The sequence below is a fragment of the Alosa sapidissima genome, chromosome 1 (assembly GCF_018492685.1).
Source record: "Alosa sapidissima isolate fAloSap1 chromosome 1, fAloSap1.pri, whole genome shotgun sequence".
In the NCBI taxonomy this organism is placed as follows: domain Eukaryota; kingdom Metazoa; phylum Chordata; class Actinopteri; order Clupeiformes; family Clupeidae; genus Alosa; species Alosa sapidissima.
In genome coordinates this window covers 23719083-23739087 of record NC_055957.1, presented here as the reverse complement: position 1 = coordinate 23739087, position 20005 = coordinate 23719083, and the positions used below count along the sequence as shown (strand labels likewise).

At 49.0% G+C, this 20005-nt stretch overlaps 1 protein-coding gene across 1 annotated transcript in view; it reads left to right on the top strand.

The window, feature by feature from the left end:
• cntln (centlein, centrosomal protein) overlaps positions 1-20005 on the top strand; it is an 82485-nt gene that overhangs the window by 26596 nt on the left and 35884 nt on the right. The window contains exons 10-15 of the mRNA XM_042107233.1: positions 159-332; positions 4563-4660; positions 5096-5210; positions 8316-8437; positions 12057-12173; positions 19751-19851. Of these exons, the coding sequence (XP_041963167.1) occupies positions 159-332; positions 4563-4660; positions 5096-5210; positions 8316-8437; positions 12057-12173; positions 19751-19851 (727 nt within the window). The remainder of the gene's footprint in view (positions 1-158; positions 333-4562; positions 4661-5095; positions 5211-8315; positions 8438-12056; positions 12174-19750; positions 19852-20005) is intronic.

Genomic DNA, 20005 nt, shown 5'->3' with positions numbered 1-20005 from the left:
ACCTGCTATGTTTTTTGTGTGTGTGTGTGTATGTGTGTGCTAAATCTTGATCACTTATTTCTGGTTCTTCCATTTTGTACCTGTCCTGTTGTCGTGATGTTCTGTGTGTAAGTACACCTGTAGGGACCTTGGCTCTAAAACACTCCCCTGCCTTACAGCAGCTCCAGCTGGAGCCGAGGCTGGACGCGGCTGAAGGAGAGCAGGACCTCCACGGGGCTCTGGAGGTCCAGGGCCAGACTCCACTCCCACAGCCCCAGCCAGGAGAGCCTCCAGAAGGCCCCAGCCACAGCGAGTGCCCTGGACCCAAGAGCCGACAGTCACGGGGAATGCAGGTATGATATCAACAGTGTCTGTCTGACCCTCCATTCAGTACACTGTGATGCTCACAGTAGAGGGTGGGGGGTGGCAGAGAGGGTGGGAGAGAGAGACGAAAACAAAAGAGAGAGAGAGAGAGAGAGAGAGAGAGAGAGAGAGATGCAAAAAAATGAGACAGACAGAGAGTGAGCACATTAATCATGTGATGGAGCAGAAGTGTCCTCCCCTGCCTCCTGCTGTGTCCAAGCAAGCCTGCCATGAAGGTTTTCACGCATGCCTGGGGCCTAAATGGCTTGAAATCTCCCTATCAGTGTGTTCATAACAAACACTCCTTTTCTACGTCTCCACGACAGAAAGTATTTGCAATCCAGCATTATCTCTGTGTGTTGATTGTTGGAATTGGAGAGTTGTGTGGATGTTGTGCTACTGTGCGCCCTCTGTATGTGCATTTCATGGGTTGTGTGCATATTTAATCAGGGCAGTGTTTATATTTGTCTAAACATTGCTTGGGGCACAAGGACCTCTACAGACCACGAGCTGCCTTTGATGTCGTCTTGAGTGTGCTTACCTGACACTCAGCCACTTTAAAGACACACAAACTCCATTAGTCAAATCTGCTGCGCCCTGCCTCAACCATTGAGCCTTATTGGATGAGACGGGGGTTGCCATGGTCACGAGGGAGTCCACCCGCTCCCCCGGCCCCCCCAAAACGGGCAGCCCGTCCTCCTGTCTTTACCCTACTCCCATAAGGCACCTCAGCATGTGGCCAGGAGGAAGAGCTATTTCAGGAGCCGCTACAGCCAAGCATGACCACCCAGCTGGTGACTCATGTCCTCTATAGGCTGCTGGGTTTGGCTGCTCTCTGAGGAAAGCAGCAAAGTCAAATTATATGTGCGACTTCTGGATAAATCTGCTATATATTATAGACATGAAAGTGTCTCAAAGTGTTTTTGGGTCATGATAATCATAAATGGAGAGAAAGGCCATGTCTCTGAGATGGGAAATAATCAGGAACTGAAGTGGCAATTGTTGATGCCCACACCCAGTCCTACTTTAGCCATACCAGTTGTCATCGCATAGCATAGCATAGCATAGCATAGCATAGCATAGCATAGCATAGCATAGCATGGATCATTGCGTGCTGTCGCCATACACGTGTTGCATGTCAGTATACTTTTTTCCCCATCCTGCATGTCTAAGTCAAGTGTTTGATCTGTGGGGGTTCGCCGTGTGCTCCTAGATGACAAGTTATTTCAGGTGCTCTTGAATACAGTATTTCTGCTGGATTTACTCACCCACCCAGACCACTGCTCTCCTCTTGGCTTGTGGTCGTGCTTGTGTCAGCCACCCAGTCCTCTGCCCCCCCCACACCACGGTCCGTGTGTGTGTGTGCGTGTGTGTGCTTGGGGGGGGGGGGGGGGGGGGGGGGGGTGGTATATATGGGCTATACGTCTACACTCATACAGTACTCCCATTCAGCCACCACTGGGCAGGGAAAAGCCGGGCCACAGCCACACACAACATATGACAGAGCTGCCACTATAAAGACAGCCATTGATGTTTTCCCCACCCAACCCCATCCTCTACTAACTGTGTGTGTGTATATATGTATGTGAGTGAAATGGTATGGTATGCATGTATTTATAAAAATGACTAAGCAGGGTTGACCTTCAGCTCCCTCTTGTGCATATGGATTGAGCATGCCTGTATGTGTGTTAGCTGCTAGCCAGCTGCTGGCCTGCTGTGTGAGGTCTTGAGAGTGGCTGGGTGGAGGCCCTGAGCAGGAGAAGGTCTGCAGGGCCTCCATCACTCCTCCACCATCCAGCCCCGTGTCACACCTGGTCCAGGGGGCAGGGCCTCCATCACTCCTCCACCATCCAGCCCCGTGTCACACCTGGTCCAGGGGGCACACACGGGCCGTGTCCCTCAGTTTGACTTCTGACACAGATGGCAGTCACCCTGCACCACTATGAGCAGGGTGTGCTCTCTCTCTCTCTCAAATTCAAATTCAAATTCAAAGGAGCTTTATTAGCATGACTGTTTGGATACAGTGTTGCCAAAGCCAGTGTTACAGATAACACAGTAAAATAACAAAAGAAAGAAAATAGACATACAGCAGTGCGGGTATAACATGTGAACATAGAATAAATAATAGCATTTGAGTGTGTGTGTGTGTGTGTGTGTGTGTGTGTGTGTGTGTGTGTGTGTGTGTGTGTGTTTGTGCGTGTGTAGGTCTGTGTACACATATATACATGTACACACATACATTACATATACATACATACACACACATCTGTGCACAGGAACATGTATGTGTCTGTTAACACGGAGACAGGTTTTTTTTTTTAACAAACATAAATAGCAAGAGTAATAATAGGATGGTGTGTGTGTGATGTGTATGTACATGTTTCAGGTTGAGTCCCTCAGATCCTCACATTTCAAAATAAATTGTGCTGCTAGGGCAGCAGAGGGCCCTTCGCCAAGGACTATGGTCATTTTTTCATTATTGTCCCAGTCTTGAAAATGTGGGATATCTCTTTGGAATTTGGGGAAGAAAGCCCGTCTAATGTTTTCATATTTTTCACAGTGTAGAAAGAAGTGCTCCTCTGTCTCAACCATCTCTGCCTGGCAGTGACCACATATTCTTTGTTCTCTCGGAAGCCAGGTTTTCCTGTGTCTGCCTGTTTCTACTGCTAGATTGTGGTCACTGAGCCTGTACTTGGTCAGGGTTTGCCTCTGCTTTGTATCTCTGACAGAGATGAGATACTCTGCCAATTCATATTCTCTTTTTAGGGTCAGATAGCAATTCATTCTACTTTGGGTGGTAATTTGGTTTGTCCAATGTTCTAAATATTCTTCTTTTGCTTGATTCATTATTTCATTGACTCTAATTGATGTTTGGGAAACAAACCTGGACTGAGCTTGATGTGTATTAGTTGTTGTTATTGAGTTAATTAGCTTCAGTACCAGCTGGCTCAGAGGACTCTTTTCAGGGTTCATCTCCTGGGTTTTCAGTGCCTCAAAATGGAGGGAGTTCTCGGGACTGCTGTTCAGGTGCATCCAGAATTTCAAGATTCTTTTCTGTATTGGTAAAGCCAATGGGAAATGGCCTACTGTAATTCTGCCCTACATGCATCTCTCTCTCTCTCTCTCTCTCTCTCTCTCTCTCTCTCTCTCTCTCTCTCTCTCTCTCTCTCTCTCTCTCTCTCTCTCTCTCTCTGTTAAATGAACAAGCAAACATGTTGCAAAATGTAAAACCGATGAAGTGGATTTCTGCACTGCCATTACAATGTATGCACTGAGTGAATTAGGTGAGGAAATGGTTCATTCTACCCTTGGTGAGAGGATTGGAATGTCCTTAACCAGTGAACAAGTATGTTTTTTGAATTGACTGGTCAGGAAGGGTCTCAGAATGTGCTCTATAAAAATCAAGACAAACTATGGATTAAGAGAATGCCTAAAGGTGAACTAGCACAGCACTTCAGGTTTCTTCTTTGCTTAGATAATTGACAACAGTGGTTGTTACTATGGGTTCAATACGCTTATCAGCGTGTTATATTACATAAATAGCCAGCAGTTATGGAATGTTTGAACTCAATGCTTGTCAGCATTGTCAAGAGTTGAAATATTGCATCTACAGTAGATGTTACTGTGGGGTCATCTTATAGAAGAGATTACTTGATCAGTTACATACGTTACTGCCCACTGGGGTGCATTCATTATCACCGGCCAAGGGTCCGCGATGCAGACACAAGGCAGATAAATTAATTTAGTTGTTTGTGCCGGGGCTTACGAGAATAATTAGGTGACCCTGCTGGATACCTTATGTTACAGAGGGGAACTTTTACTCTGAACTTAACTATAGATCACTGTCAGCGCATGTCATCAGCATTCCCCAATGTTTGTGTCAGCATCAATTTAGATTGATGCTTTAATCATGTGCGGCTATCGGCATGCGTACCTGTGTCCTCTGGATGCCCTCCACAGAGCTCTCCCATTGCACATCAGGTCTCCCCAGTCTCCTTGTGAACACCCAGTGGCTCCCCGGCCTCTCGGCCGGGCTCACCTACTCACCTGCTCACCTGCTCACCACCTGGGCGCCTGTTGTGCTGCTCCCTCCTGTGCCGCCATCTAGCCGCTCCTGCCCACGTCCAGACCTCTGGCTGTAGCTTGTACTGAGGTTTCCCAGCAGGCCGCAGTCTCCTTGTGAGAGCCTCTCACCCCTCTCCTCTCCTCTCCTCTCACAGGACCACCTCCTCTCCTCTCACCACCTCCTCTCCTCTCCTCTCCTGCCTGGTCTCTCCTATTGTCCTATCAAGAGCAGCCCAGGGCCCTGCCAGGGCAATTAGAGGTGCCCCCCTCCTTCTCACACACACTCCTCTCTCTCTCTCTCTCTCTCACACACACACACACACACACACACACACACACACACACACACACACCTCAGGTAATGAGGCCGGCCTCGCTCGGCAGTCGGCAGCCCTTTAGTCTTCCCTAATGGGACGTCATTATTGTCAAAGAAACAATGTAAATGTAAATGAACACTCTCATTAGTCGGATACAGGGGAGAGCAGCTCCTCTACTGCACCAGGCTGGGAGGGCTGCTGCTCACTTCTCCTCTGGCATCCTGTTTGTTTTCCCGCTTTGTGTGTGTGTGTGTGTGTGTGTGTGTGTGTGTTTAATGGTACATGTGGTTATGTGGGGGTTAAACATTCACGGGTTATTGAGGTTAGTGTTTAGAGCTGATTGGCTGTGCCCTGTGCTCTCCTTTTCCCAGGATGCATTGGGGCGGTGCTCCAGGTCCCTGTCCCCGCGGAACAGCAGCCGAGTGGCTGTGGAGGAGGAGGAGGAGGCCAAGATCCAGAGGCTGCAGGAGCTGCTCTGCGCTCAAGGTGGGGAGGAGGCACCACATCTCCTATTCACCACTTCATCATTCTCTCTTTCTCTCTCTCCCCCTCTTTCTCTCTTCTTTCTTCTCTACACTCTCTTTTGTATCTCAATTCTGTATGATCCTTCTCTGTATCTTCTTTTATATCCAATAGAGGCTACCTTCTCAGTGGCTGGTGTGTGTGTGTGCGTGTGTGTGCGTGTGTAGTGCGCGCGCACGTGTGTGTGTGTGTGTGTGTTGTGTGTGCGAGGGTGCGTGGTGTGTGTGTGTGTGTGCTGGTGTCTTATTGGCCTGTGATCACTATGACCCTCCTCATATGTCCCCTCATGTGTGAATGTCACAGCACCTCTGGGAAAGAAGCAGGAGCCATCTGAGCATTTCTTCTCATTCTCCCTTTTTCTACCTCTCTCTCTCTCTCTCTCTCTCTCTCTCTGTGTCTCTCTTTTCTCATCCTCCCCGTCTCTACCTCTCCTCTCCTCTCGTCTCGTCTCTCATCCTCCCCGTCTCTACCTCTCCTCTCCTCTCGTCTCGTCTCGTCTCCTCTCCCTCTCCTCCTGCTACAGAGTTGCTCAGACGCCCTCTCCTTCTCCTTTTCCGCGCAGTCCTGATGGCTCAATTATTATCCCCTTGCAGCAATTACAGCCTGACCGATAGAATGCCTCCGAGAGCCTCACCCACTCCCACGCCGCACCTAACTGCACCTTGGCCTGGGAGGATGGCATTCTTGTGTGTGTGTGGTGTGTGTAGCGGTGTATAATCCAGATGCCAGGCTGATGGCTAATGAGGCTTTGTGTTGAGGGGGTGAGGTGGAGTTTACGGAGTTGGTGGCGTGAGGCTGTTAGCAGATGCAGGCGGAAGGACCAGAGGACATAGACGGCTCCCTTCCCCTCTCTGCACAAAGAGGCCGTTGTTTTGGCTGACCGGTGCCTCCTTAGTGACCTTTTCTAGTCCATACCCCACTCACTCACAAACTCTCTCTCTCTCTCTCTCACTCTCTCTCTCTCTCTCTCTCTCTCTCTCATTCTCACTCACATACATACACATACTCACACACATACGCACATTCATTCACACACAGTCCTCCAGAAACACACTCGGCGTCAGCGAAAGCAATGAAGCAGCAGGAGAGGAGCTGCTTGAGTGCGTGTGTGCTGCAGGAACTGCACTCTGTCTCAACCCATCAGCTCCTTCACTCCTTTGACCTTCATTCTCGCTCTCTTTCACCCTCACCCTCTCCTATCTCTCTCTCTAAATCTCTCTCTCTCTCTCTCTCTCTCTCTTACCAACTGCTAGAGCGGTGGATGGGAGACAGACAGCACACCCTCCCCTCCTCTCCTCCTCTCCTCCTCTCTCCTCTCCTCTCCTCTCTTCTACACCCTTTAGACAGATTGGGCAGGCATGGTGTGTGGCCATCATTCGCGTCTCCTGTAGCGGTGAGCAGTAAAGACGCTACCACAGGTCATCTCTCTAATTAACAGCCCTTTCTCTGCAGGGCTCGTGTACCTCGTACACTGAAGCTGAGGGGCAAGTCTGTCAAGTGCTTCCCTTACTGGCGCCACCGCCACTCAACAGAACCACGGCCTTAACGTTTACGCGATCTGCCATTTGGACCCTCTGCCTCGTCCCTCTATGAAATGCAGATGTTTTATTTCTTACTAAAGGCATGCAGAAAATATATATTTTTATGTGAAGTTCTGTTTTTTGTTAGCAGAGTTGATTTCAGAGTCCTTCCAGCTGTTAGTAAGCTGTAAGGACTGGTATTGATTGGGGGGGGGGGGGGGGTGCTCTGCCCTGGCCAGAAGTGTGGATCTTGCATGAAGGGCCCTGCAAATGCTATGATGTGGCTAATGCCCTGTCACTCTGACACGGAGAAGCAGCCGATCAATCTGTCTGCTGACCACCCTCTCCTCTCCCTTCTCCTCTCCTCTGGCCCAGCCTCCTTCATTAGAGACCAGTTGTGTTTGTGTGTGTGTGTGTGTTTTATAATTTTCCAGTTGTGTTTGTGTGTGTGTGTGTGTGTGTGTTTCATAATTTTTTTTTTCCTTCACAGGTTTTTTTGTTGAAGGGTTTTAGTGTGTGTCCTCTCTTGTGAATCTGGGAGCAGTAAATCCATACTTGTCACATTGGCGGCTGGGCCTCTGCCTGGCGTGTTCTCTTTGTCCTTGTTAATAATAACAGGGTTCAGGGCCCCGCATTTCCCTCCCGGCAGGGCTGCCGTGTCATAGCAGCGGTAAACAAGCTTCCCTCCCTTCAAAAAGCCGCTCGACAAGTCTCCCAGCCCTGGCCACTCAAGCAGAAAGCAGCCCCTCGCCTTGTTTCCCTCACTGCTCGCTGCCAGCTAAGGTCAGAATAATAGGGGGCCTTTCTTGTCAGGAAAATCTATATGTTCACCTCTGAAAAGTCCCATGTAATCTCTGGCCTTTTCTCCCCCCCCTCCCCACCCCTCCCTTCGTCTGTGCTTTTCGTCGTTTTTTTTTTTTTAAATGGCTGGTAGGCTAAGGCCAGTATTTGCGGCGATTTGGGGTGGGATGGGGGGGGGGGGGGGGGGGGGGGGGTTGTAACCTCGCTCAGTGGGCGCCCCCATGCTGTGGGGCGCGTGGTTGGTGTGGGCTCGTCGCCCGCTCCCCATTGGCTGCCCGCTGACACGGCGGCCTGTGATTATGTCCCAGGTGCCAGGGTCAGTATGGAGGCTCGCATCACCGCCTGCCAGCCCGCCTGCAGCACAGGGAGGGGAGGACCGCAGTGCACACAGATCCTCAACTAGGAACCAAACTTTTTCACTTGCTTCTCAAAGTGCAGAAGGGATAAGAAAAGCTCTATATTATGTATAGGGAATATAAATATTTTTTGGAATGTATGAGATGACTTGAGATGAGTTGACTCATTTAGCTATTTTAATGTTTTTGAGTAAAGAATTCTGTTTAATATGTTCTGAAGGGAATTTTTTTTAAATTTATAATATCTTTATGCCCGGAGCTATAAAACAAGGCACCATAAACAATGATCTCAAGTGTGTGTCTGTGCGTGTCTGTGTGTGTGCGTCTGTGCCTGTCTGTGTGTCTGGGCGCATGTGTGTGTGTGTGCGTGTGTGTGTGTGTGTGTGCTCCAGACTGAAGAGAACGAGGCGCTGAGGAAGGCCCATGACAAGCGTCAGGAGCGTCTGCGTCTGATCCAGACCCATTACAGGAGTCTACGAGAGCAGCTGAGGCAGGCCGAGGAGGCCCAGGGCAAGTGAGTAGCCAATCACCTCTCAGCACAGATTGACTGACAGCTATGTGCTTGTTGTGGCTGTTGTGGTTTGTTTGGGTTTATTAGGACCATGGTCCTACACTATGAAGCAAGTTCAACATGCCCAGATTTTCTTTTCAACCACAGTCACCCATAAGTTTCGTCATGACAGTAGTTATCATTAAGTTGCTTACTGGTTATGAACGGGTTCACATAAAAGATACGGTGTTTGGCACCAGATGACCGCCTGGAGGTGGCGATTTTTCTACAGAGAACAATAATAATAATAAAAAAATGAGTGAAAGAGCTGCAGGCTCATAACAGTGTGCTGCTCCAGGGTACATGCCCAATTTAGTGTCTTCAGGTCTGTTGTGTTAGTGGTCGTGTCTCCCAGAATACACCTGCGTCTGTTCCAAAGTGGTCTGTCTTACTTTGGAGGGAAAAGGCAAGGTAGAGATGGACATGAAAAGAAAATGGGGGAAAATATTTCTTCTTGCCAGACCTGCCTTTATGTGAAAGTGCTAAGATCTGGTTGTCAGTGGGGTGATGCAGAAAATGTGACTGAGATTTCCCTGGTTCCCTCTCTCCTCACCTCTCACGCCTTTTAAAGGGAACTAATGGGAGTGTATGTTAAGTATTCACATGGGATGCAAGTGTTGACCTTGTCAGCTGTGCTCTCCCTGGGTTAATTAAAGAAAACAGCAGTGCAACATGAGTCCGTGTGAAAGGAGTGTGAATATATTCACCTCTGTCGGGTATCTGTGTGTGTGTGTGTGTGAGTGAGAGAGATTGTGTGAGTGTGTCTGCAATGAACAAAGCACACAGAAAATATCGGTGAGGAGATCTATGGATCGCTCATTTGTAGAATGCTTTATAGTCTATTGATGGAATATTTTCTCTACTCTTTTGTGTGACCATTTTGAGACCATTACCCTGAGACTTGTGTTAAATTTAGTATAGCTTTTTTGTGAAAGGCATTTTTCTATTATTTTTGTTTACAAACAATTTAAACATTTGCAAACATCAAGGAATGCCTGTGTAAAGACTGATGCTTATTTTGCTCAATACATTTATTTGAGGGTTAAATATACCAGGAATCTGTCTGTATTTGTTTGTGACTTCTTTTTGTCAGGGCAAACAGCAACTTTAGAAAGCAAAGACCCCCAAAGGGGCCGTGCCAGTCAAGAGAGAGAAACAATGGAGAGTGACTTGAAGCAGCCCTGCTAAACGCACAGAAATCAGTCCTAACAAGTCAGAGGGGAGACACGTCGGCTCTCATTGCTTTTTTGGGCTTGTTAAGGATCCCAAGCTGCCACCATGCTGGGCTGACACTTCCGCAGCCCCCCGCCTCCTCCCTACCGTACTTTTGTGTTTCTTTTTTTGCGCCATCTTACACACACACAGACACTTGTCTATTCTCTCTTTGTCTCCTCGTGACACAGTATGGTCAGAGTTGAGTGTGTTTGTTTTAGAGCTCAAACTGTTTTCATCCCATCTAAGTTTTTTGAGCTATTTCCTTTGGTTTGCGTGTATACCATCCCAATCTAAAATACTTGATACAAATTTACATATTCTTTGAAAAAGTTAAATGTATTAGTGTTTGGAGTTGATTTCATTAGCCGCTCACGCTAACCCAGCTAGTGTAAGCATCTCGTTATTTCCAGCAGTCATGCATCAATCATCCTGCAGTTGGTTGTGGGAGGGTTTTTTCCCCCCCTTTCTTGCGCTGGTGGGAATGCGAGTGGACAGCGGTGAGGGCGCCGCGGCTGCGTGTTAGCGCGCAGCAGTGTGCTAACTGCTCATTAGCATGCTGCAGCTGCCTGGTGCTGAGCGCGCCCAGCTTAACTCACCACATCATTCATGATCACCTCCACGCTAACCCAACGTGATGGAGGCAGGAAACAGAGGGGGGAAAAAACTGGCCGAAGTAGCATATATGGGGATTTTTTTTTCTACTTAAATAAGGTTGGGACAGTGGGATTGGTAAATAAAATTAAAGGCTATTAAAACATCTACACCCTGATCAAAGTTGCGTTGATGAACAGATTCGCCTGAATCAAAGCAATTAGTCCATGCCTTTCATGAAAGTTCTAGCACTTTTAGCTTGCGCTGCCTCATAATGAAGTCCAGCTCGCTGCAGGAGATGTTTGAGGGGGTTGCGGCGGCGGTGGTGGTCTCCTCTGGCGTGGAGCCTCTCAGGGACCTCATGAATCTTATATTGCTCCGCTGGATAAAGATATCCAGCCATTTATTGTTTCATTTGCTAATGCAGGCCGAGCATCTGGACAGCTTAGCCAGTTAAGTAGTTCCGCAGTCAAACACCTCTTACCAAGAGAGTTTTTATCTCCTATTGGCGAGTTCTGCTCACTACTGGAATGCAGACCTTCTGTTTGACACCCACACACTCTTACTCAAACCCTTCTCTCTCTCTCTCTCTCTCTCTCTCTCTATCTCTCTCTCTCTTCCTCTCTCTCTTCCTCTCTCTCACACACACACACACACACACACACACACACACACACACACACACACACACACACACACACACAGCCATACCCATATCAGTATGCCACTAAAAGAGTGTGAGGGGCCCTAATCTTTCACTGGGGCCCTATGGGTGTGAGCGGAACCCATTTGTTCCTCCTCCTCAGTGCTGGGGCTTAAGTGGTGCTAAAGTGTGGACCCCACACCATCACTGAGGAATACGGCCGCTCCGTTCTGCTCCGCTCCGCTCTGTTCTCCACGTCTCTCTGTAGCAGCTAATTGGAAAAGTGGAGAGGCGCTCGCCGTGTGTGTGTGTGTGTGTGTGTGTCTGTGTGTGTGTCTGTGTCTGTTTTTTTTTCCATTGTTGCTGCGCCTTGTGTTTGTCGTCGGCGCTGGCCAGTGCGCTCGGGGTAATTAGAGGGGAGACGCGGCGGCGGCGGCATGGCGGGAGTGGAGTGGAGTGGAGTGGAGGAGAGGAGAGGAGAGGAGAGGCTGCGGGCTGATGGATGGGCTGGATGGAGGCGGCCTCTGGGAGCCGCGCGGGTCAGCGCCCAGCGTAGGTGTGCCACCACGTGAAAAGTGCCATTAAGTATTCATAAGTCTGCTGTTGGTGTGAGGGTGACCTTGTTTGTCTTTCTGCCATTATTTAGATTTTCCACAGTACCCTGGGACTGCTCAGCCCCATGCCACCCAGGCACTGCCTTGGGCTTGTGTGAGTGTGTGGGTGTGTGTGTGTATAGTGTGTGTGTGAAATTAAGTCAAGGCCGCTTATTTAAATACTTCTAAACATGCCAGAGACTCAAAAGGAATGTGTGAGTGGCCTGCCTCATTGCACCAGTTTGCATTTAGCCAGAGGCTGCTGGGAGCCAGTCTCATTTTCTCAGTTTTTTATTTGTTTATGTGTGTGTGTGTGTGTGTGCATTAGAGTGTGAGTATGGGTGTTTGTTGGCTGTTTGTTGGTGCCCTTTGTGTTCTAGTCTATGGGCCTACTTCTGAGTGATTGTGTGTTTGTTTACCCTGCATATTTGTTTTGTGAATTTGTCCTGTGTATGTGGCCATATGTGATTTATGTGTCTGTTGTGTATCTCTATGGTATTTTATTATTGAAGTGTGTGTGTGTGTGCTCGTGTGCGTGCAGAAGCTGTGTGCGGAACGTTCGTGCGGAGCCCTGGCAGCTGCGGCAGGAGAACAGTGACGGCGTGTGGAACGAGCTGGCCTTCTTCAGGAGGCAGAACAAGAAGCTCCTCGCTGAGAAGTAAGCCAGACTCCCTCTCTTTTTCCCCCCCTCCAGCTGGCTGTGTCAGGTGCTACCGCAATGCACTGGTCCAGAATAATGTCATTTAAAGAATCCTCCCCCTCCCAGCACACACACACACACACACACACACACACACACACACACACACACACACACACACACACACACACACACAAAACATACGCACAGACACATACACACACACCTCCCTCCTGGAGTTTGACAGTGTTAAACTTTGAGTCGGCCCCGGTGAACTTGCCAGTGTCCTCTCCCTCCCTCTCATTACTCAGGCTGCCAGCGGGCAGCGGCGCATGGTCATTAGGCCGCTCTCATTTGGAAAATTGGCGGCTCAACATTCACACATTGAGGCCCTTTTTACCTCGCTGCATCCCCTCACTCGCTCCCGTCTCCTTTTTTCGGTGGAAGAAAGGAGAGAAAGAAAGAGAGTCAATTACGCCTGTGACTCCAGGAAGTGTCTCCATCCTGCCTGTCACGTGTCAATGATAAAAGATTTCTCCGCGCCAACTCTGCGAGGCCGGCCGAGCCGCGGTTCTACCGGTGCCAAGAAATAATGTGGTTTAAATCACGCTCTGAGGACGGGGACAGGGCGAGGTGTTTTCATGCTGCTCGGCCAGTTATCACGGCTTAATTTCGCGTGGCCTGCCTTTTATGTAACTGGAGCGCTTTTCTGCACGACCTGCTGGCGTGGGCCTGCGCCCGCGTTCCCCACTAAGGACCAGTGAGGCTGGGAATCCTTTGGTAAATGTGTGTAGAGCTGGGGAGTCCCTAGAGGGAAGGACTGTGCTGGTGGCACATTAAGCTTGAACTCAACCTCTTGTGTGTGTGTGTGCGTGTGTGTGCGTGTGCGTGTGCGTGTGTGTGTGTGTGCGTGTGTGTGTGCGTGTGTTCCTTCATTGTGTGTGTTAGAGAGAGCGCGAGCGGGGCAGGCTTGTGTTAATTACTGTGGCTCTTGTCTGCTGGAGGTGTCGCTCTTCATTAGCCTGCGTCCCCGCGGTGTTGTCGGGACTCTCCCTGGCCCATCGCCGCTGAGGTGGCTCACCCTTCCAGCCCGCCGCAGCCTCCCCCCTCCCCCTCCACCTCCCTCCCCTCCTCTCCCCCGTTTGATCTCCAGTGCTCCACCGCTACCCTCCTACAGGAGGCCCCCTCACCCTCACAGCCCCACACTCCCCCCAAACACACACCCTCTACCCCCCCTGCCCTGTCCTCCTAATCCCAACTGAGCTCATTATGATGTAGCCTGCCTGCCTCTTCCTCTTCCTTTCTCTTTCTCTCTCTCTCTCTCTCCCTTTCTCTTTCTCTCTCTCTCTCTCTCTCTCTCTCTCTCTCTCTCTCTCTCTCTCTCTCTCTCTCTCTCGTGCGCTGTCTGAGCTAATTACGGGCTAGCAGCGGCGGCTGCCTGTTAAGGGCCAGGGCTGTGCTGTGCCGCGCAGTGGCGTGGCGTGGCTAACGCTGCGGTGCTCCTGTGGAAGTGACCTGCGGCGAGCACGAGGGAGACGCTCTGCTCAGCGCTGCACAGCGCCTGTCCGCGGGGGTTAGCGCTGATCCCCTTCACGCGGCTCCAGGCCAGTGCTAAGTAAACTTTGCCAGGGCCAACTCGTGCTTTTACTTAAGAAAGGAGGAGGACGGAGAAGGGGAGCTTCCCTTTGATCTCGTCTGGCCCCATTGACCATCTCAGCTCAGTGTGATTGAGTAAGCACAGGTCCCCACCAAAACACATTCTCTCTCTCTCTCTCTCTCTCTCTCTCTCTCTCTCTCTCTCCGTCTGGGCCTCAGGTCCCTCTCTACCTCCTTGTCTCTGTCTCATTCTCTGTCTGTCTTTCTTTCTCTCTTTCTCTCTCTCCTTCTCTCTCTCCTGCTTTCCCCCAACCTGCTGCCCCTCTCCATCCTCTCCCCCTTCTCCCCTCCATCTCTCTTTCCTCTCCCTCACTCTTTCTCCATCTTGCCCCCCCCTTTCTCTCTCTCTCTCTCTCTCTCTCTCACTCATCTTAATCTGCATCTCATGTTTATTGTGCCGGACGAGAGGGATGGTAAAAACGCGGAAGGTGTAATTAGGCTGGGCTTTCTTTATCAAACTGTTTCACAGCCCAGTGAAGTAAATTACTGTTGATAGCCAACAATTAAGCACGGGCCGAGCAGCAGCAATAACAAGCCAACGGACCCACACTGGAAGCCCGCTAAGTGGCAGCATGCCATTCTGCTGACCGTATTAAGATGATTGTGCTTGTGAAGGTTGCGCTCGTAAGTGTTGCGATGATTCGTTAATGGTTAATTACCTCCTAGCGGCGGGCGTAATTGGCGGCAGCGGCTGCTGTTGCGCGGTTCGGGCTGGGGCAGCGGCAGGCCGCAGGAGCCCCATCGCCACGCTCGCTCATTTCCTGGCGGCGGCGCTCCGCCGCAGGTGCTCGTGGCGGCCCAGGCCACCGCACGGCCATAAAACTCGGGGGCAGCGGGGGCTGAGCGGCCATCGGCGCTAATGAGCAGACTCCTCTTCAGGAGATAGGGAGAGTGTGGAGGGCAAGCCTGTCTGGTCTGGGAGTCCTACACACTGACCCCCTCCTCCTTCTTCTCGTCCTCCTCCTCCTTCTCCTCACACTGGCCTTGTGTTTTCTCCTCTCCTCAATCACCCAAGGATGGAGCTACAAAGGGCATGCATGAGAGTGTGTGCTGAAAAAGCTCACAGTGAAATCCGACATCCTAGGGATTAGAGTGTTGAATAAGGTCCCATAAATTCCTGTATATTAAGAGGGGTAACGTCTGGATAAAAAGAATCATGTAGGTAAGTTAAATATGTGCAGTGGATGCTTCATTAATTGCTCAGAAGTGAGACCATTATTCTACAACCATCTCATCTTTAATTCCGCCATGCTCTAGTGTTCAGTTCAGTAATGTTTGTCCTCAGTGTAGATTGAAATTGGCAGGATAACAACAGGGACTCATCAACACTTGTGTTACAGAGAAACAACACGACTTGAATGTTAGACAAAGACCTCAGTTTGATATCGGACTAGAATGCACTCTTGGGGGAAATGATTTAAATTAGGTAAATTGCAAGAGCAAATCAAGCCAATAGGCAGACGTACTCCAATTGAAATTTCTTCCTTGTCGTGTAGCGAGGCGAGGAATGTTGATCTCTCTCTCTCTCTCTCTCGCTCTGGCTCTCTCTCCGTCTCTCATTATGCATCTGTCTCGCGCTCTGTGTGTCCACACTTGTTAATTGTTGTTAAAGGTCTGCTGGTGAAAAGAGGCAGGAATTATTTAGGCCTCATAAACAGAATAAACACGGCCCTTAGCCGCAGACTGGCACACTCAGACGACATCAAAGCGTGAATTAGGCAGCCATTACGCGGGGAAAAAGCCTTTGAGATGATTTGTGCTGCGCACCCTCCACTGAGAGTGACCATTACAGACGTGATCCCCGACTTTGACTTTAATGAAGTTTAATAAAGTTTACCCCTTTTTGCGCTGCTGTTTTTCCTTTTCATCTTGATTGCTAAAAGGTGTTTGGAGTAATGAGAGTCTTTTGCCCTGGGTCCTAAGCTAAGATACTAAGATGGGGGGGAACACAGAGACATGTCATGTTTTATGCATGTTTTGAAAAAGACCACGAGTGCTTGCCCCTTCCATCAATTATTTGTTAAATTAATTATTCCTAAAAGTTGGCTCAGCGTTTAATGATATGGTGGGGGTTGCTATGTGATGGTAAGGCATGTCATGGCTGTCTCTGATTACTGAAATTAGGAGATTAAAACTTGTATTAATCATTTCAAAGAGCATGCAGTGCCTCTAGTAGTCCTAACTGTATCAGCCTTTGTGTTCTATGGTTCTGTACACATTATACGTGAATTAGAAAGCAGCAAGCTATTTGAATGCCTTGTTCTAGGAGTCACCGTTATGAGTGTAAATATGGATGCAGCCAGTCATGTGTCTGGGCTCAGCTGGACTGCTGCTTGTGTGTTGTGGTTTTGTGCATTTTCTTATCAAATTCTATGGATAGTTTGAGTTGGACTCCCACTTGGGATGTCCATGGTACTGGGCTTGTTTCAGGTACCCCAAGCTGCATTCACACCTTGCAGAGAACATTTTTTTTTAATGAGAACATTTATTATTTGTAATAATAGTTTCAAACATTTGTCATGCGTCATGTGTTTATACCACTTCTTTACACAGTCAAAGTCCAACTTACCCTTGCCAAACAACAATTCTAGCGGGATTCTGGAGCATTTTATAATTGCACCAAAGTTACCATGTTGTCATGTGCACAGGTCCAGCTCTTGTGGGCCTGTTTGATTTCCCCTCCAGCCAGTCTGAGTGCCGCTCAGAACCGACTGTCTAGGTTTGACCAGGCCTGGACCCCAGCGGTCCACCTCTTGCCCTTGAGCCATTCTACAGATGGCCATATGTGAGGCGTCTGCTCCACACTACCAGCAGCGCCGCTGGTCCGCCGGGGCAACTGCCCGACTTCAGAGCCGTCTTTCTGGGCTTAGACCACAGACAATTCCCCACAGTGGCTCCAAACGATGCCTTTCCTTAGTCCTTCACCCCTAAATGCGAGCGCGATTCCTCCTCCTCCGCAGCCTCAAAGTGCCAGGAGTGCTTTTCTGTCTCTTGTTTTTCCTGTGTGCCGAGCATGAAATGGATAGAGGGGGGAACGAGAGGAGAAAAGGAGGAGAAGAAATAGCTAGCGAGTGAAAGCCCAGTGGTCAGAAATGATGTACTGCGCAGCTCCCAGGGGCAGTGGATGGCAGTTTGTGCTCTAAGCTGGGTTTGCTAGCTCAGGTAAAAGATCAAATAATGGGCAATGGATGGCTTAGGGCTGTCCTTCCTTCTTTTTAGGCAGGGGAATCGGAGCAATGCACATTAAAATGCCCTTCATTATCCTCCTTAGACAATATTTTGTCTTTGCATATTTTCAAAAAAAAAAAAAAAAAATGTTTGTTTTCCCTCATATTATGTGACGATCAATAAGTGTTTTTCTCAAAGAGCCAGTTTCTCTGAAGTCCTACTGACACTAGTAAGTTGTTGTAAACATGTTATTGTTGGTTAATAGTGCTCTCTGGTTGCCCTCTGTGGAAGCTTTGCATCAACACATGCTACCTGGACGTTCATTATTACCATAAGCCTGTTGTGCTTTATCTCCCCCCCTGGTCTGTGAAATTGATAAATGCGCTTAAATACGTCCTGAACTTCTCTGGGCCTGAACTAGCCAGGAGAGCAATGCCTCGCTTGTTTTTTTTTTTTTTTAGTTTGTTTTTTCACCGTTGTCCGTGCGCCGACGGCCACATTTGGGCTGTGCGCTTTGATGAATGCGGTCCACCGGTGTTGAGTGCGAGCCAGCACTCTCGTTTATCCACCCCCCTTTATTACTGGAGGCGCTTCGCCGAGACCACCAGGAACCTCTCCACCCCTGGCGTTACCCCCTTTTTGCCTTTACTTATTTATTCCAAGACACATCCAACCGTCCGCACGGCCTCTGGAGAAGGCCCCAGTTAGCATCCTGAGGGAGCTCCCTCGACTGCAAATAAACATCTGTTATTCAAATGGATGTATTCACACAAGGAATCACGGGCTATAAAGCGTTGAGGGATGAGATGGAAGTGGTGCATGGAGAGAGGTGGTGGGGGGTAGCAGCAGCATCTCAGAAAACAATTATACACTATTGACAAAGGAGTAGAGGGAGAAAGAAAGAGAGACGGAGAGCGAGGATTCGCTACAGTCACTGTGTTTTTTAAATGAACTGCTGTCAGGTCTGGCGAGACTGGAGGCTCTGTCTCCACGGCAGGCGGGGTGTTGGTACACCTGGTTCTTTCTTTAGATGTTGTGGGTGTTTGTATAGATGCGGCCCAGGGGCCCCCGGGCATCCTGCGAGTTTTCTTGCTGCTGCTGCTGCTGCAGCCCTTAAAAAAGAAGTTGCTCATCTGCAGAGTTTGATTTGAGCCAGTAAACAAAGGACTTGAAAGTCTGACTCTGTCCTTGAGAAGAGTTGCTACCTGCACGCTGTTACCTGTGTGCTGTTTAAAGACATTCTGAGACTGTGTGTTGGTTTTGCATCCATCTTTTTTTTTTTTAATTGATGGAAAGTCACTTCTAAATCACATGATCCCGATCTTATCCACCATGATGTTTTTGTCTCTGAGAGTCCTGACTGTACAGGGTCATTGGAGTGAACTTGACACCATACAATGCGAAACAGAATCTTTTTACTGAGGAGAAAACAGTCACCTTTGAGGAACACAAGGCGTGTCGACCGTACGACTTATGGTGTCACATCAATATCCTAACATCCTCTGAGGCATGCATTAGAAATCCTAGATGACGGTGACCATCTTATATCCAACTCCCTTCCGTCTGTGTCCTCAGTGAGAGGGCAGAAGGAACCTCTTAGCAGGTTGGTGCACAGCGCATTGACTTGGACATTAATAGACAAAATCTATAGCAAAGGGACGGGCTTCCATCTTCCTCTCCCTCACCGAAATTGACTTTATTTATACTTGCGAGTATTGTATGGCTCTAACCAAATGATCCTAGTATCAGACGGTAAATACCAGTCCTCCTCTATAGCAAGGCCAGTCCTTGCGATGGCCTCCCCCACTTTTAATGGAAGAAACATCTCTTTTATTTAATGGAAATTATAGAAATTGTTTTCCTTTTTTTTTGTGGTTTTGAGGTTGTGTAAAAGGTTCCCAGTTGGGCTGTGGAAAAACAGGTTGATGAGGCAAGCCACTGTAATTCGCCCGAGGATTCCCTGCCGCTGCGGCGTATGGAGTTGGGGAGCGGATGGGAGGGGAACTAGGTGTGTGTTTCAGGTGCTGCGAGTCTCACTGGGGCCTACCCTGATCCTCCGCCGGCTTCTTTGGGCTCCTAATAATAACTTGAAAGTGCGGTCTTGAGCATGGCTTCTCTTCCTCTTAATTAGCCTTTAGCATGAATACAGCTAATTGCACAGAGCTAATTGGGCTTAGTATCAGTCCTTGTCTGTAAGGATCCCACCCCACCCCACCCCCCACCTTCCTTTGTACCCCACCTTCTCTCCCGACGAAGACAACTCCGCTCACTTACCTTGGGTTGTATTTTGCTTGTCACTTAGCGCTTTGATTTCTAGGTGAATGATGAGCTATTTAATTAGTGAGAGTCTTTTTATACCTCCATCTCAGTGGGGGAGAGATTGGGCGGATGTCAAAGTTAAGGTAGGCCTCCAACATGAGATGACTGAGGGAGCATCGGGAGGGGCGCCGAGGCTTAACATGCTATCAGTGTGTTCTCTGGGAGGAATTACCCTGATTGTGTGGGATAATGTGATGTAGGCCAGGAAGGCTTACTTTAGCTCAGAGCAGCCTGGTTATGAGGCAAGAGTTGTCAAGGGCATGATAAGGTTTTTTTTTTTTCAGTTTTGTATGTTATGGATGTTCAAACTTGTCACCAGATATCAGGAATCTACTTCAGAAAGAAAACTGAAACCCATGGAGCCATAGAACAGTGTGTGGAGAACTGAGGTTGATGCTGTCCCTGCACACACTCTGTAGTGCTTGTCTGTGATGGTGCTTTACTCCTAACAGAGCCAACCTGGAGGAGGAACTGGATGTGCTGCGGGTGCAGGCTGCCATGGATCGCACCACCACGCACGAGCTGCGTCTGTGCCTGGAGCAGGAGTACCAAGGTACACACACACACACACACACACACACACACACACAGACACTCTCAGCCTACAGCTTACACCTGGCTTGGTGAAACACTTTTTAATGGAATGCCTTAGACCTGGTGCCTTACTGCAGGTAGCGTTGTTTCACGTGTGCCTACAAGGTGCTTTC